Source organism: Pan troglodytes, chromosome 9 (genome assembly GCF_028858775.2).
Source record: "Pan troglodytes isolate AG18354 chromosome 9, NHGRI_mPanTro3-v2.0_pri, whole genome shotgun sequence".
Classification (NCBI taxonomy): Eukaryota; Metazoa; Chordata; class Mammalia; order Primates; family Hominidae; genus Pan; species Pan troglodytes.
In genome coordinates this window covers 48,601,995-48,619,466 of record NC_072407.2, presented here as the reverse complement: position 1 = coordinate 48,619,466, position 17,472 = coordinate 48,601,995, and the positions used below count along the sequence as shown (strand labels likewise).

At 53.4% G+C, this 17,472-nt stretch overlaps 1 protein-coding gene across 10 annotated transcripts in view; it reads right to left on the bottom strand.

The window, feature by feature from the left end:
* CD82 (CD82 molecule) overlaps positions 1-17,472 on the bottom strand; it is a 54,820-nt gene that overhangs the window by 16,081 nt on the left and 21,267 nt on the right. For 5 of the 10 annotated variants that reach the window (XM_001159791.8, XM_063783993.1, XM_063783994.1 and 2 more), the window contains 3 exons: positions 16,750-16,831; positions 9,590-9,672; positions 4,074-4,146 (listed from right to left, as the gene is read on the bottom strand). In XM_001159791.8, coding sequence (XP_001159791.1) covers positions 4,074-4,146; positions 9,590-9,652 — 136 coding nt within the window. In that variant the 5' untranslated portion in view covers positions 9,653-9,672; positions 16,750-16,831. Of the gene's footprint in view, positions 1-4,073; positions 4,147-9,589; positions 9,673-16,749; positions 16,832-16,906; positions 17,049-17,472 lie in introns of all 10 variants that reach the window. The other 5 variants (XM_063783990.1, XM_063783992.1, XM_063783987.1 and 2 more) reach the window with 2 other exon arrangements.

The following is a 17,472-nucleotide window of genomic DNA, read 5'->3' as shown; positions in this document are numbered from 1 at the left end:
GGTGCCTGTTCATTCGGCCAAGAAATGTTTACTGGGTGCCCACTTCATGCCAGGCACTGTGCCAGTTGCTGGGGATGCAGAAGAGTGACTAACAAGGTCTGACATTTGGGGGTGGGGAGTGGAGACAAAAAGTACACAATACAGGTTTTCTGGTTGTGTTGGGCACCATGAAGATACCAAAGCTGGCTAACTGCAGAGAACTGCTGGGCTGGGAGAGGGTCAGAATGGGTCGACGAAGGCCAGCCTGAGCCAGTGACATTTGAGCCAAGACATGAATGAAGAAGTCAGCCAAGCAAAGATCTGTGAGAAAAGCATTCCAGGCAGGGAACACAGCAGGTGCAAAGGCCTGAGGAAGGAGGAGCTTGGTTATTTGAAGATTGGAAAGAAGGTGAGAGAATGGACCAGTGAGAGCAAGAAAGAAGCCCGGGAGGAAATGATGCTTAGGAGGTACAGGGATGGGCCTGATGGCTAAGACCCTCTTTAGAGCTACCTGTGGACAGGCCCATTCCAGGAGGTAGAGGTCAGGAGTCCTGCAGGGGCACTTGGCCAACATTTCCTAAGACACCCAACCCATCACACAGGGTAAAGCTCATGTCATCTCTAACTCACCAGCATGGGTACACTGTACTGCCAGGGCATGGGACGCACCTGGAGGGCAAGGGTACTGGCGTCTCCAGAAGGCTGGAGAGTAGTGTGGATCAGAGGAGCCTCTTAGGGATGCAGATGCTTGAGTCCGTTACAACCCGACCAAGACGCTCCCAGCAGGAGGCCAAGGACCTGCGTTTTTAATCTGCTCCCCTAAGCACTGAGGCACAGCCAGGACCAACCCCTTGACCATCAGCAGGGAGAATACAGGCCTGGGGCTGGCCATGACTCCCTGGGGATCCTGGAGAGGCCGAGGTCCCCATCTTGGTCCCCAAGGGGCGTTAGTGCCCTTACAGAATAACTATCAAACCGGAGGATGGGAGGGAGTCTGTGGGATTCAGCTCCGCTTCCTGATCACAGACAGAATGTTCTGGAGCTCAGGAAGAGCCCTGGCCAACCCTACTCTCAAGGCTTCCTCCACCCAGTTCCTCACAGGAGCCCCCCACCTTCCTCAGGGTGAGTGTGGGGATCTTCTGGCACTGAGCCCCAGCCATCAGTGTGGGCAGGGAGAGGCTGTCAATTCCACTTTTCCTAAACTTCCTGGGTTTGGCTTCCAACAATTCCTCCCAGTGATTACTCCCAGAAAAAAGAAACTGACATTGCCCAGACAGCCACTGTGTGCCAGCCCTGAACAAGGCCCTTTATCCAAAGCATCCTGCCTAATTTCAGCAACCACCCTCTGTGGCTGTACTCACATCCTGATTTGTCTGCAAGGACCCTGAGGCTCAGAAAGGCTAGCAGGCTGCAAGGTGCCTGGCAGGGAAGGACCAGGGCTGAGACCCCAACTCAGATCCTTCCCCTGGGAGACCAGACAAACTGCGAGGTCTCCGTATCTCAGAACATTTCATTGATGCCATTCCCTGTCTCCCCCCAGGATCCCAGGCCTACCCCATATCTGAGCAAGCTGACTTAGGAAGTAGGTGAGGGTATGCTCTGGGGTAGGCCATCCACAGGGCATGGCAAAAAAAAAAAAAAAAAAAAAATTTCACCTTTTAGTCTTCCTGGGCCTAGAGGGGACCAAAGGAAGCGGCCCAAACAGAAAGGGATGAGGGATAAGAAAAGTAGATTCTAATCCCAGCTCTGCTGCCAACACACTCTGACCCTAGGCAAGCCATTTACTATTTCTTTCTCTGTAAAATGGGTCTAAAGCCTGCTACTTGAAGATGGCAAAAGGATTAAAATTGTATTATAAAATTTAGCTAACAATCACTTATGTAGGGTTTTTCACTGGGGGCTGTCCCAAACTCTTTTCAGATAAAAATGAGAGGCTCATTTAATTTCTCACAATAACCACAGTAAGTGCACTCTATTACGATCCTCATTTTATAGGTGAGGAGGCACAGAGAGGTGAAGCAATGTGCTAAGAGTCACACAGCTAGTGGACAGCACCGCCGTGAATCGAACCCCAGCAGTCAGGCTCGAGTCTGCTCTTCATTGCAAAGTGCTTCCTGTTACTAAGGTACTAACCAGTGGCATGTGGCTGCAGAGCCATGTGGTCCAGGGGTTCAAGGCACGGGCTCGGAAGCTAGGCTACCTCATCTGCAGCCAGCTCCCCTACCAGCTTGCTGTGTGCCCTTAAACAAGTTACTACACCTCTCTGTGCTTCAATTTCCTCCTCTGTAAAATGAGGATAGGAATGCCCAGCCCAATGGACTCAGAGCAGGGATTCAACTCAGTAGGGAAAGAGCTGTCCCCAGTTCTGCCCCTCAGCTGCTCTGTGACTATTAGCAAGTCATTTTTCCCCACCCCCGGCCTCAGTTTACACAAGTGCCTAGTGACCAGGCAAGAGGATCAGTGTTTCTGAACCCTGGCTGCCTGGGGAATCCACCTGGGGAACTTTTTAGAAAACACCAGCACTCAGGCTCCCACCCACACCAACCGAGTCAGGTCCCTTGGGGTGGGTGGGGCTCGGGCCAAAGCATTTGTAAAACGCACCCCCTCCTGCAGATAGTAGACCTTTAAGGTCCGGCCAGCTTGAGATTCTCAGACCCGAACAGGGAGGAGGCCAGAGCCATGCAGGAAGCTCTCCCCACCCAGTGGGCTCACCCCCCACTGCGCCAGTTGCAGGGCAGGGCGCAGAGGGCAGAAATGTGGGTGGGCAGGCTGGGCCTCTAGACTTTGCCCTGGGGTGCAGTGCCTGCTGGGTTGGGCCATGACTCAGGAAGTAGAGAGCTGGGCCTAATGGGGCCAAGGAGGGTGTGTCACAGGCCAGGAGAATGTGGGGGGCACGGGTAGCCTACCCACCCTAACCCCAGAATGGAGGGTGAAAGGGGATGAGACTGATAGCCCCGGGGTGCATCAGATGTGGCTAGAGTGTAGATCATCCTTGCTTTCCATCTCCTGGAGGGGAGGCCTAGCCCCTGGGGCCAGGGGGACAGATGTGGCCCCTCCATCATCACATCCTAGCTAGGTTCCGCTTTATGTAAATCAAGCAGCTGTCATGGGCCACATTCCAAACCAGCTGCCTTGGGCAGCTGCTGGGAGAAGTGAGCCAAGGCCGAACTCAGCGAGGGGAGTGGCACGGCTGTCCCCTGGGGGCTTCCGCTGTGCCTCCCTCCCACCACAGGGAGACCCTGAGAAGTCAGCGTGGCAGGCCCTGACGGCTTCCTGGAGGAGGCTGAGCGGGCGCAGAAGGGCTCTTATCCCTGTAAAAATGCCTTAGGCCCCTTTCCTTCTGCCTCTGGTGAGAGAAGGGGTTTCCACACTGTGGCTCACCCTGCCATGTGCTGCATTAAGGACCAAAGCTCTTGGAGTTCGAGTCCCACACCTACCATTTAGAAGCTGTGTGAACTTCAGCAAGGGACTTAACCTCTCTGAGCCTCTGTTGCTTCATTGGTAAGGTGGGAATAGAACAGTATCTACCTCACAGGGCTGTGGTGGGATTAAGACAGTTTATCGGTGCAAACTGCCTGGCACATGAGGAGCCTGATAATTGGTGACTGTGCCTGGAACCTTCCTCATCTGTGCACACACCTGACCCATCTAGGTGCTGCCAGGCTTATAGCGAAGCACCACTCATAGCAGGTGCCTCATCAGCCCCTGACTATCTTTCCTACATCCCTGTGAAATGGGAGGGGCTGTTGCCTACATTCTGCTGGATGGGCAAGTGACGAGACAGAGAATGTAAGAGGCTTTCCTAAGGTCAGGGCCAAGGGAAGGGGCCAGGAAGGGAAAACAAGCCTCCCTCATCCCCAGTGTTCCCCCAGACAACAGCAGCTTTGTTCGGGGAAGAAGAGAAAATTCCTTTTGGAAACCCCTGCAGAGGGAGCCATGGGCAGTGGTGGGCAGCAGGACCTCGCCACATCCCTGAGGTCAGCGGGAAAAGCAACAGGCATTGAAGCCGAAGCACTTATGGGAGCAGCTGTATCTGCGCCCTGGCCCTCCCCTCTTCAGTGGGCCTGGGTCTGGGGAAGCTGAGGGGTCCTTACGCAGGACAGAGATGAAACTGCTCTTGTCGGCCAGGATCCACACCCCGAAGCCCAGGATCACTGCGCCCAGGATCTGGAAGGAGAAGGGAGCAGTTAATGGGAAGCCAAGAGCAGATAGCCCTCCCCCTGCCAGCTGTCCCTGGAACCCAAGTCAGGATGGGCAGGGCAGGGGGCCACAGAGGGCACCACATCCACCCTTCTCCAGCCCAGAGATGTCCAGATGGCCTCAGGTACCACATCGCAGCAAGCCAGACACCAGGACCCTGGATAGGGAATCCCTCCTGCCTCCCATCTTGCCCCCCTCCACCATGTGTGATTCAGCCGAGCCTCCTGGTGCAGCCTCCTGCCAGGGGCACCCTTCCTGCCACATCTCCTGGCTCTTTTCTCAGCTCATCCCCCCGACTCCACCCAGTTCAGGGCCTGGGAGCTTCCCAAACAAGAAAGGCTCTGAGGAGGACCCTCCGTGGACTTGAACATCAAAGCCCAACTCATCCCCAGGTCTGAACAACGGGGTCACCTGCCACAGGAGCCTTCTCTGACCCCCTCAGGCAGACTCGGGTGCCCCCATTCTGCAGCAACCACTGTCCCACCCTTCTTAACAGTCATTCCGACTGGGTCTAACTGCTGTGTTGGTTTCTCTGGCTAAACTGTGAGCTCCCTGAGGGCAGGGCTGGCTGGAGGCAGCTCTGCATCCCCAGCAGCTCTACAGCACTGGGTGCTAAGTGGCTGGGGGAATGAATGAGCTGATGAACCAAACCGCAAATGCAGGACTAGAAAGGGAAATGAAGGTCAGGCCCGGTGGTTCATGCCTGTAATCCCAACACTTTGTGAGGCCCAGGCAGGAGGATCACTTGAGCCCAGGAGTTTGAGACCAGCCTGGGCAACACAGTGAGACCTCGATTCTACAAAAAATTTCAAAAATTAGCCAATGTGGTGGTGTATACCTGTAGTCCCAGCTACTGGGGAAGCTGAGAAGAGAGGATCACTTGGCCCCAGGGAAGTCAAGGCTGCAGTGAACTGTGTTCATGACATGGCCCTCCAGCCTGGGTGACAGGGCAAGACCCCCTCACTCTGCCCCCCACAAAAAGGAAAAAATGAATGAGGTGTTACAAATAAGGATCCCAAGCCCAGGGATTCCCTGCCTCTCTCCCATCTACCAGGGCTGAGCTCATCTCCCCAGGTGGAGTCCCAGCCAAGATCCACCATCCCACAAAGCTGGCAAAGGCTGGGGAAGTGCCTGCCATCTGGGCAAAGATGCAGGTTCCCTTTGGAGGTGGGGGTGGCCCTGTGTCAACCCACAAGGCTGGCCATTAGTGGGGGCCTGGACTGGGCCCACCTGGTGGATGACCCGTGTTGAAACTCCCACCTGTATCACAGCCCTGGGTTCCCACCTCAGCCATCATCCCATAATCTCAGGTCCGAGGCCAGCAGCTGCCATAGAGCCCTGAGCCTGGGGCTGGCCTGGGCACAGGGTCTCCATCAGTATCATTCTATCATTATCAAAGACCAGAGCCAGGACCGGCCCAAGGCACGAGACACCTGCCTCAGGTGTAACACATGAGGAGGCACCAAAAACTCAGGCAGGTAGATCACCTGAGGTCAGGAGTTTGAGACCAGCCTGGCCAACATGGCAAAACCCCGTCTGTACTAAAAATACAATTAGCTGGGCGTGTTGATGGGGTCCTGTAATCCCAGCTACTCAGGAGGCTGAGGCAGGAGAATCACTTGAACTCAGGAAGCGGTGGTTGCAGTGAGCCAAGGTCACGCCACTGCACTCCAGCCTGGACAACAAGAGTGAGACTCCGTCTCAAAAAAAAAAAAAAAAAAAAAAAAAAAAAAAAATTAAGGCCCAAAATCCATGATAACTGAACTATTAAACTTTGAAATAAAATGTTGACAGTATCAGTATTATCAATGTTTCCTTTTGCCCCAGGGCCCAGGTGGCTCAGTAGGGGGTTGCCTCTCTCCCCTTACCCTTGTACTTGCTACCTTAAAGACCACTGTGACTGATGACTACAACCACAAAGGCACGGTGACCACCCCACGTCTGCCCCCCAGTGTCTCCCACCAGAATCATCACTGAGGTATTATCTGTCCTCTCCTCTCTCCCAGTGAGACGGGCCTTGTAATTGACCTCATTTTATACACACGGAATTTTATATGAGGCCTTGATTTTATCCATCAGGGACTGGAAGCCAGATGGTGGCAGGTGAGCTATAGGGATATTTTGGATCCATCCTGGGCCTTCACCCAGAAAGCCAGTCTCGGGACAGAAAAGCCCCTGAGACACTGGGGAGGAGAAGAGTCTGCTGGAAGGTGGGTCCACCTTAATTTGCACAGCTGGGGGAAATGGGGGCTTTCCAGGACCTGGGAGTTTGGTTCCCCAAGACCTGCAACCCTACCCAGCCCACAAGCACCCCACAGCACAGCGAGGCAGGGGCCAGTGCTCAGGCCCACGTCTGCTCCCTCTGCATCTCAGACCCATGTGGGCAGAGCCCCTGCCCCATTCCCTCCCACATTCACAGGGTGGGACAGGAGGGAGGACAGCCCCTACCAAAAGGGAATGGGAAGCAGGACAGAAAATCCCCTCTTGGCACACATAATCCCAAGTAGATCAAAACCCCACACTACTCAGCTGGCTCCTCAGCTTGCCAAGAGGAACCCAGAGAGCAAAGTCCCCGGGGCTACCCATTCAGTCCCTCTGCAGGTCTGATGACCCCAGCCTGATGGTCAGATGTGGCTGGATTAGCCATGGGGCTGTGGCAGAGAGAGCCAGAAAGGAGGCTGGGCAGCCTACCAGAATGGGCAAGGCACCATGGCACCCCCTTTTTCTCTGTGAACCAAGACTGGAGCTGTGGGGCAGGCCCCATGTTAATCACTCCCCAGCCCTTCCCCAATCCCCAGATGGGACCCATCAGGAGCCAGGACCCTCAGAGCAGTGAGCGTCCTTCCCCAGCATAGCCACAGCACCAGTGCCTCTGCATTCCTTTGGACCTGAGAAAAGTGGCAATGCGCTGGGGAGTCTGGAGTCCGGAGGGAGTACAGGCAAAGACATACAGGTGCACATGCACGCAGGCGCGAGCACACATAGCAGCCACGGGGATTTTTCCAAACCACAAATCCAACCACGAAACCCCTCCCAATGTGCATAAAACAAAGAGGCAGGCTGACCGGGTCTGTGCCTGGGGAGGTGCACTCTGCCTGCACCGGCTGCCCCTGCTGCCAGGATCCCCCTCTCCAAAGCCACACCCAGAACCCCAGGAAGACTTTGCTGACCTCCATGACCAGGCCAAGAGCCTCATCTGCTTTCCAAAGAGCCTATCTGTTCCTAGTACCCCCAACAACTGCAATTTTTCATGCATTTGAGTAGTTATTTGATGGAAGCCCACTGCTCCCTAGGACACAAGCTCCGGAAGTATAGCAATCAGGGCTCTTCTGCCCTGAACATCTGAAGATGCTGAGGTGTCAGATACACATTTGCTGAGGAGTAAACAAGCCCGTTCTGCCTCCTCCAGCCCTCCTCTTTCACTCTCACCCTCCTGTCATACAAGCTGCCCCTCCCCCCTCCACCATCCTGATGGGTCATCCTAGGCCCCAGTACACAGACAGTTAACACCTGACTCCTGCCAGCCCCTGGAGGAGCCAAAAGGAGGCCAAGCCCTGGCCAGAGAGCAGCTTTTCCAGTCCCTGGTTCCACAGGGCAACCTGCGAGCAGGACAGAAAGGGCCACCCTGGCTGAAACCACCAACCCCACTCCCTTTCTCTATGAGGGTCTCCCCAACCCCCACTGCATGAAGGAAAGTTTCTTTATCCCTGAAACCCAAGCTCCGTGATCTCCTAGGCCAGAGCCCAGGCTCCTCTCTCTAGTCCCTAAAGCCCCCAGGGATAGAGCTACAGTGCCCACGCACCCCTTCCCCCGAGTCCTGGCCCATTGGCCTTTATGCTGGGTCTCCGCCCAGACACCAAGTGCTTGCCAGGAAAAGCTTGGCTTTGCCTGCACAGGCAGCTGCTTCCCAAAGTCCTAGGGCAGCCAGGAGAGACCTGACCGCCAAGCTGGGGAAGCCCAAGCCCGGCCTGGGGTGGGTTCCAGGCCCGGCTGCCATGAGCAGAGGGCCAGAGCCACAGTGGGGCCTCACAGGGTCCTCCAGGAGGGAGCTAGGGCCGGGGCCAGGGTGGAAAAAAAGCAAGGCAGGCAGCGCCAGGGCTTCCTGTGTGTGTATGCGTGTATGCACACTTGTGTGCAGGTGCCAGGAACACATTTGTACATGTCTGTGCATTGGGTTAAAGCTGTGAAGGGGGAATTTTTAAAATTCTTTTTTTTTTTTTTTTTTTTGGTAGAGAAACAGGGTCTTGCTATGTTGCCCAAGCTGGTCTAGAACTCCTGGACTCAAACAATCCTCCTGCCTTGGCCTCCCAAAGCACTGGGATTACAGACAAGACCTACCATGTCTGGCCTGAAGGGGAATTTAGAATGATTCTTGTTTATTTCCCAAACTTCCCATAAACTATGTAACTTGTAATGTAAACCCCCTGTTCCCCAAACAAGTAATTAATATCTACCGTAGAAAATTGGGAAAATACAGAGATGCATAAAGAATAAAATCAAAATTCCCAAGAATCCCAACATTAACATTGAGGTATTTTCTTCTCCTCTCAAAAATACTCACTTTTTAATGAATACATACATTTAAAACTTTGGATCATAAGAAACATCCTACTGTACAACCTGATTTTTTTTTAACACCATAGGGTAAACCATCAACACAGGGAAGCCAGCGCTCCCAACACTACTCTGAGGCTATGAAGTCCTCTCCAGGGCACTGCCCCCCAACAACACACTCTCACTCACACACACACCCCACCATCCCAGCAACTCCAAGGCAAGAGGCAGTCCATGCCAGGCCAGAGAGGAAAACCGAGGCCCCAGGAAAACCAGCAGTCAATGTCCACAGAGCTGACAACTGGATCGCCCATCTGCTGGGGTGGGTCTGGGGAAGGAGGTATGTGCCCTTCACTGGCCCCACACCTGGCGCCCTCTTGCTCTCCCTATGAGAGCTCAGGGAGATACCTTCCCACGACAGGGACGGGGGTGTGATAGGGGCAACTGGGGCCTGGAACTGTCACAGGTCAATTCTTCACATGGGCAGGGTGGGGGCCAGGACAGGACTAGAGAGATGCTAAGAGGCTTCTTCTAGCAGCTCCTGCTGTTGAGTCAGGGAGATGCCCAGGGGCTCTCCTCTCCTTCCCCATACCCACCGCCAGCCCAGGCTTTGGGTGATCTAGGAGAGGGGAAGGCCGGGTCAGGAATCCAGTGCTTGGTCAAAGGACCAGGTAGGAATGGCAGGGAATCTCCTCACCACCCCCACTAGGTTCCATTGGAGATAGTTCGTCCTCAGTCCCTACCCACCAAATCCCCCCAATCCCCGGCCCGGTCGGCTCTGGAAAGGCTCAGGCTGGGATGCCCCTGGGAGGAGAATCTTTTCGGAGGTGGTCAGGACGGCATGGGACATACTTACAAAGAAGATCAAGTTGAAGAGGAAGAGAAAGTATTTGGTGACTTTGATACAGGCTGAGCCCATCCCGCCAGTCCTGGAGCTTCCTGGAAGAGAGAAGGCAGGCAGGCCAGTGAGGGGATCAGCTCAGTCTGCCCTTGCAGCAACCCCAGGAGGTGGGTACTAACCCTGTCCCTGCCTTAGAGGATGCAGAGGCCCAGAGAGGTTAGACAACTAGCCCAAAGCCACACAGCTAGGAAATGAGGTCCCACGAGCAGTCTTGTGTGCCAGGCACTTGATGCTTGGCAGTTAGGATCCGGATCAGCCACTGAACTGGGGCTGGGGCTGGGGCTGGTGGGAGCAAAATGACAGAGGGAGACCCTCACCCCTCACCTCCATGACCCAGGCTCTGGAACTTGCACAGATGGACTCTGTTTGAAGTCAGGGGGCCAGGAAGTTAGTGATCCATTGACAGAGACCCAGAGGTGAGACCTGTGCTTGTTCCACAGACTCCCTCTGGGACTAGGGGCTGGGAGTTGTGGGGTCTGCCAAGGTGAGAAGGGGAATTTTGGCTTCTCAGAAAATAGGCTGAGCGTCCCAGCTTCTTATTACAAAGGGAATAAACATGCATTGTAGAACACCCAACAAATACAGAAAAACAGAAATCAAGCAAAATGTATCTCACGCCAGAGATTAAAAACTGTCATCGTTTTAGTAGCTATTATTCGTGTGTGTGTGTGTGTGTGTGTATAACAAATGGTTCTAAACAAAATTGGGCTCATTCTGTATAGTGTTTTCTAGCCTGTTTTTTTCATTCTACAATCTTCACTCTCTATATGTTGATAAAATGCTCTTCATAGTTTCACATGTTGCATAGGATTCCATCCTATTAGTACTTATTAACATTTGGGGGCTCACAGAGTCCCCCCAAAAATTCATGTGTAGTTAGCATTTTGTGATGCTAATAATTTCTGGGAGTTCATGGACCTCTGAAACCCATTCAGGAACCCCAGTGGCCCCAGGTTAAAGTCTCAGATGTGGCCATCCCATAAAAGCATTTAACTGATACTCTAAGATTGGACACACAGGTTGTTTCCAAGTTTTCACAGTCTCCCCGATAACACAAGTTGTGCTTCTGAAATGACACAAACCATGCTTGGGCATGCTGTGCCCCCTCCACTCCAAAAGACCCCAGCGAGGGGAGGGCCCCGGGAGGAAGAGGGAAGCTGGAAGCTGACTGTTCTCACCCTGACTCAGAGGCCAGAAAATCCAGGAGTGCCAGCCGCCAGCCTTCAGACCCTTTGGGGCAAAGGGAGCCAGCACCGCCGGGCAGCTGGGGCCTGGACAGCTGGCCTGGGACAGCTGCATGGGCAGAGCTGGGCTGGGGGGGTGGAGGGGACGGCACCAGGCCCACTTGTGTTTCCCTGCCTTATGGAGGGGGAAGGGCAGGCCACAGAGCAAAGGGAAAGGAAAGCCGGAGGCCCGGGCTTCACTCCTTCTTCCTCCAGCACCACTTGAAAGTCTTCAATTTCCCCGGCTACACACAGGTTCCCTACTCTTTTCTGGACATGCTAACGATCAACAATCTTCCATCCTCCTTGTCAAGTGGGAGCTCAGCTTCGACTTCACACACCTCTGGTGATGGGGAAGGTGGCTAATGAGGAGGGTTCATGACCTCCCAAGGGGTCCAGTCCAGTTTTCTTTCCTCTAACAGCTTTGTTACAGGAAGTTTTCTTTAAGTGCCTTTTTAAAGGGCAGATTTGGGAGGTATAATATGAAGCAAAGCTGCCCAAGTTAGGAAAAAGCTGCCTGGGTGGTAGTGAGCTTCCCATCACAAGCGGCATGGAAGCAAAGTCTAAAAAAATACTCATGGGGGATTTAAGTGCTATGTAGGGAGATTAGACTAAATGGCTCTTCCAGTCTAGGGGGCTCCAAGGCCTGGGTCTGAGAATTGCAGAGATGGCAGTGACTCGGGAGCCAGGGCAGTGCAACCTGGGCAACTCCCCAGACCTAGAGAGGAGAAAACATGACTTCCCCGTGCCCAGGAAGCCAGAGATCTTCAATGCCCAAACCCCGTCCTGGCCTAGGAAGGCCTCCTGGGAGTCTGCACTACATCAAGGATAGCTATTGTTTTTCCTCTCTCTCACCTCCCAGCACAGAGCCTGACATACCACAGGCACTTCACAAACTCCAGGAACTAAACAGCAAGAGAAGAGAGATTCTCTCCCAAAGCCAGGTGGCATCTGTTCTTCTTTCCTACCACGGATCTGCTGTGTTTCAGCCTGACCAGGTCTCCTCCCAGTAAACAATACGGGGCATGCCCCAAGAGACCAACCAGGTTCAGCGCCCAAGCAGCAGTAGCTAGGCCACCCCTTCACCAGAAGAACATCCACTAACTGCAGTCCGCCAACAAACTATGCGTCTTGGCAACGGGGCCACTGGCATCCTTGTGAAATTGGAGAAGTGTGGAAAGAGTTCTTTGGCAACCCTGAGTCAGATCCACGGTGTTGCAGTTTCAGAAAGTCCGGGAAAGGGGTTTCTACACTTTCCAGCTCACACATCCTCTGCTCAGCCTCACAGGGGGGCATTCAGCGAAGGGCAGCTTTTAGAAAAGAATAAGTATAGGCCGGGCACGGTATCTCATGCCTGTAATCCCAGCACTTTGGGAGGCCGAGACTGGCAGAAGACCTGAGGTCAGGAGTTCGAGACCAGCCTGGCCAACATGGTGAAACCCCATCTCTACTAAAAATACAAAATTAGCCAGGCGTAGGGGTGGGTGCCTGTAATCCCAGCTACTCGGGAGGCTGAGGCACAAGAATCGCTTGAACCCAGGAGGTGGAGGTTGCAGTGAGCTGAGATTGCGCCACTGCACTCCAGCCTGGGCAACAGAGACTTTGTCTCAAAAAAATAAAAACAAAAATAAGAATAAGTATGACGTCTGTAAGGAGAAGGAGTGGCCGCCAGGGAATAGCAACTACTACAAGTGGCCATTTTCAGACATCATCCCCCATCATCCTCACAACCAGCCCAGGAAGTGAGTATTCCTATCCCTGGCAGACCAGAGGCTCAGACAGGTTCAGTAACTTGCCCAAGTCACACAGGTCATAAGTGGCAGTGGTTTTCAGACCCCAAGATCTTTCTTCTGTGAAGTGGTCCCTCCTGGACAGTAGCCAGGATTATAAAGGGATCTTTGGGGATGGCTGGGTTTCCTTTGTCCAGTTAGGTGTGAGGACAAAATGACTGCTCAGAGGAGCTCTGCTCAGAGGGCAAGGAGGAGGCTGGGAAACCTTGTCACCAAGGCAGACGTGGCTGGGCTGGTATTCCCATGATATTCCAGACCCTGGGCAAGCTTGGCTGGTCCCTCGGTCACGCACACAGATTGTATCAGGCACTGGGCTAAGCTCTTCAGCCCTCTACGTGCAAACAGAGGCACAGAGGGGAGAAGGAGCCTGCCCAAGGTCTCAAGTAGGAGGACTGGCAAGGACAGGGCCCAGGCTGCCTGGCCCCTTACACCACCCATGGGCTCCATCCCACACAGGAGGCAGCTGGGTGGGTCCAGATGCTGAAATGAGAGCCAGGCAGCCCAGTCAAGTGGGACAGACCCAGAGGTATCTGGACATCACCCGAGGGAGGAGAAGGTGCTGATAACTGGAACCTGGGATGGGCAGCTCCCAGGCACACCGGCCAAGATCCAGAAGACAAAGTCTTCCTGCCCTGCAAGTGCAGATGCTTCTGCCTCAAACTGACAGGGAGCAGAGGGTGAAGAACATTCTCCACACTCAGCAGGAGATGGGCAATCCCACACAGGCAAGGAAGTCAGCTCAGCCTGAGGCGGGGACACACCCAGGTCACCCACGATGGGCTGTGGCATCAACTTCAAGGAATCCACAACCACCACCAAGCTCCAAGGAGCCCCCGAGGTTGAATTCAGAGTGCCAGGGGTTATGCCCGGCTCTGCCCTCCCATAATGAGAGCTGAGCCTCAGTCTGCCATCCATGAGACAGAAATAAGGGTTGGTGTGGAGCCAGGGTTGGTAAACTGCAGCCTGCAGACCAAATCCAGCCCCCTGCCTGTTTTTTATACAGCTTCTGAGCTAAGAACAGATTTCATCTTTTTTTTTTTTTTTTTTTTTTTTTTTTTTTTGAGACAGAATCTCCCTCTGTTGCCCAGGCTGGAGGGCAGTGGCGCAATCTTGGCTCACTGCAAGCTCCGCCTCCTGGGTTCACGCCATTCTCCTGCCTCAGCCTCCCAAGTAGCTGGGACTACAGGCGCCCGCCACCATGCCTGAATAATTTTGTTTTTGTATTTTTAGTAGAGACGGGTTTCACTGTGTTAGCCAGGATGGTCTCGATCTCCTGACCTCGTGATCCACCTGCCTCGGCCTCCCAAAGTGCTGGGATTACAGACGTGAGCCACTGTGCCCGGCCCAGATTTCATATTTTTAAATAGTTAAAAGAAAAATAAAAAGATTCTTTAATGCATGAAAATTACATGGAATCTAAATTTCTGCACACAGCCATGCCTACTGGTCTATCTGGCCCTTTACAGAAAAAGCCTGCTGGCCCCTGGTGTAGAGGATCAAATGGCGCACCCACAAGTGTCTGTAAGAGGCAGCAAGGGTCGCCAGGCGCGGTAGCTCACGCCTGTAATCCCAGCACTTTGGGAGGCTGAGGCAGGCAGATCACGAGGTGAGGAGATCGAGACCATCCTGACTAATACGGTGAAACCCTGTCTCTACTAAAAATACAAAAAATTAGCCAGGCGTGGTGGCGGGCGCCTGTAGTCCCAGCTACTTGGGAGGCTGAGGCAGGAGAATGGTGTAAACCCAGGAGGTGGAACTTGCAGTGAGCCGAGATCGCGCCACTGCACTCCAGCCTGGGCGACAGAGCGAGACCCCGTCTCAAAAAAAACAAAACGAAGAGGCAGCAAGGGTCAGGACTACCCTTAGCACGGGAACTTTGGAGAAAGAAAACAGCCAGCTGGGTGGCAGGAATTGATTGTGACTTAGAGAGAGAAGACACAGGATCCCTGAACAAGGGTTCAAATCCTGGCTTTGCCAATGTGTGGCCACAGAGGAGGGACTTCCTGGGCCTCATTCATCTCCTTGGGGAGTGGAACTCCCAACTGGACTCCCGTCCTAAAGAGGGAGTGAGGTCAGCGCCTGGTACAGTCAGGACTCAATGACCCGGAGCTGGGGCTGGTGTCTGTATCATCATCATCAGTTGGCTCAGTGCTTGCAGAAGAAGCAAGGGATGAGGATTTAATTTACAGATGATCTTAAGCCAAAAGAATGTCCTCCAATGTTATGCTTTCTTGTGTATACTTTTGGTAAACATTGGAGAGTCTGCCCAAGCTTTCCTGTGTTAAAAACACTGACAACTCAAGGGAATGAGATGCAAGCACATCTTATGGGAAACTTCCAGAACAGTCACAGAGAGCTGTGAGCAGCAGGATGGAGGTACTGATCTTTGTTATGGTGGTGGTGGTTGTTTTGAGGCGCTCTTGCTCTGTCACCCAGGCTGGAGTGCAGTGGCACAATCTTGGCTCATGGCAACCTCCGTCTCCTAGGGTCAAGTGATTCTCCTGCTTCAGCCTCCAGAGTAGCTGGGATTACGGGCATGTGCCATCATGCCCGGCTAACTTTTGTGTATTAATAGAGACAGGGTTTTGCCGTGTTGGCCAGGCTGGTCTTGAACTCTTAATCTCAGGTGATACACCTGCCTAGGCCTCCCAAAGTGCTGGGATTATAGGCGTGAGCCACCGTTCCTGGTGAGGTGCTGATCTTATGTTATACTTGACACCAGGTAAATTGACCATTTCTGAGCAACTACAATTTTAATTGACGAAATATATCATTTTATGCCAAATCAGTTTGTATAATAAAATTATTATATTAATATTTTGCCAACTTCTACTTATCATTTAACACTCACCTCCGAAATCACCACCTCCAGGAAACTTCCTACTCCAGCCAGCTTTGTCATCACTACCACTGCCACCCTCTGACCCCCAAGACACATGTTGGTTAGGGGCACTCCCTCTCTCCTTCCTTCCAGTGGCACTGGAGACTAGAGCAGCTCCCTGAACAGGCTCTGGCATCAGGCTGCCTTGGATTTGAATGCAGTTCTAATGCCTCCTAGCTGTGTGACCTTGGACAAGTGACTTAACCTCTCTGAGCCTCACTTTACTCATCGGTGAAATGACAAAGATAAAACTTATTTTGCAGGCTGGGTGCAGTGGCTCAAGCCTGTAACCCCAGCACTTTGGGAGGTCGAGGTGGGCGGATCACGAGGTCAGGAGTTCGAGACCAGCCTGGCCAACATGGTGAAACCCCATCTCTATTAAAAATACAAAAATTAGCTGGGCATGGTGGCGGGTGCCTGCAGTCCCAGCTACTCAGGAGGCTGAGGAAGAGGAATCACTTGAACCCAGGAGGTGGAGGTGGCAGTGAGCCAAGATCGCACCACTGCACTCCAGCCTGGGTGACAGAGTGAGACTCCATCTAAAACAAAAAACAAACAAACAAAAAAACCCCCAAAATCCTACTTTGCAGATTTGTCCAGACATTAAATTAGGGCAAAATGCCTGCCACATGGTCAGCTGTGGATAGACGGCAGTTCCTATAACGCATGCTGTGCAGTCACTTTCTACTTACCTGTCCCTTTCCCCGAGGACTGTGATACCTTGACGGGAAGACTGTTATTTATGAGAACAAGGCAGACTCCCAACAAATGTTGCTGAATGAAAGACTGGGTGGATGCAGGGATGGACGGGTAGGTAGGTGGATGGATGGATGGACAGACAGATGGAGGGACTGCCACAAAGAACACCAGGGTTTTCAAGTTCTCGGCCACCTGAAGGCAGTCTGAGTTTCACTGCCCCTGAGTCCGCAGGGACGGTTCTCAGGCCTCTTCTGTCCTTGCCCGCAGGGCAGGTTGGGGGTGTGTCAGGTGCTCAACCCTGGGCCAGCTCTGAATGCCAGGACCTGCTGCCGAGCCTCCCCAGGGACCAGCACTCCAGGACTCTAAATGCTGTAGGAGCCAGAGAAGGGGAAGAAGTGGTCCCTCCACCCACCTGGTGGCTCAGACTGAACACCTGAGGGCCATGCTCGGTCTCCACCTTCCTCGCCTCACAGCCCAAGTGTGTCCCCTCCAACCCGCCACTCCTCTCAGCCCAGGACTTACCTTCCACGAAACCAGTGCAGCTGGTCACAGGGCCCACTTCTGCCTGTGCCCACGTGTCGTCCACACAGCAGCAGGGAGGACTCTGAAAAACACGACCCAGATCTCGTCACTCCTGTCTGTGACTCTCCAAAGGCAATGTGGCTGAAGACATACTCACTTTAAATCCAGGCTCCCCGTGTGGCCGGCGGGGCCCCGCCAGGGTTGCCATTCCTCTGTCCTCTTCCCCCAACAGGCTCACGTGGCCTCTTTCCTGTTGTCCTGGTATATCAGGCCCCAGGTCCTTATACCTACCTGAGGGCCTTTGCAAAAGGGTTTCTCTGCCAGAATTACTCTTTTCCCATATTTTCCCACAAGCCTTGGCTCAGAAGGCTGACATCCCTCCTCCCAAAGGCCCTCCCTAAACACCCAATCTATTCAGAAGGACTCAACTCCAGCTCCTCATTACAATCAACATAGGCCATGCCCAGGCCCCCTGCCCCAACCAAGTCATCAGGATCTCTAGGGGTAGGGCTGGGCTCCCCAGGAGACTCAAAGAAGCAGCCCGAGTTGACATCTGGGTTGTTACACGGCACCCTCACTGCAGTTAGCCTATTTGTTCACTAGTGTATCTGCATCCGCCACTAGAATATGGGCTCCTCAAGGGGAGGGGCTGCACCTGTGCCACTCACCCTGTGTCCCAGGGCCTAGAACAGTGCCTTGTGTATAAGAAGCTCTCAATGTATG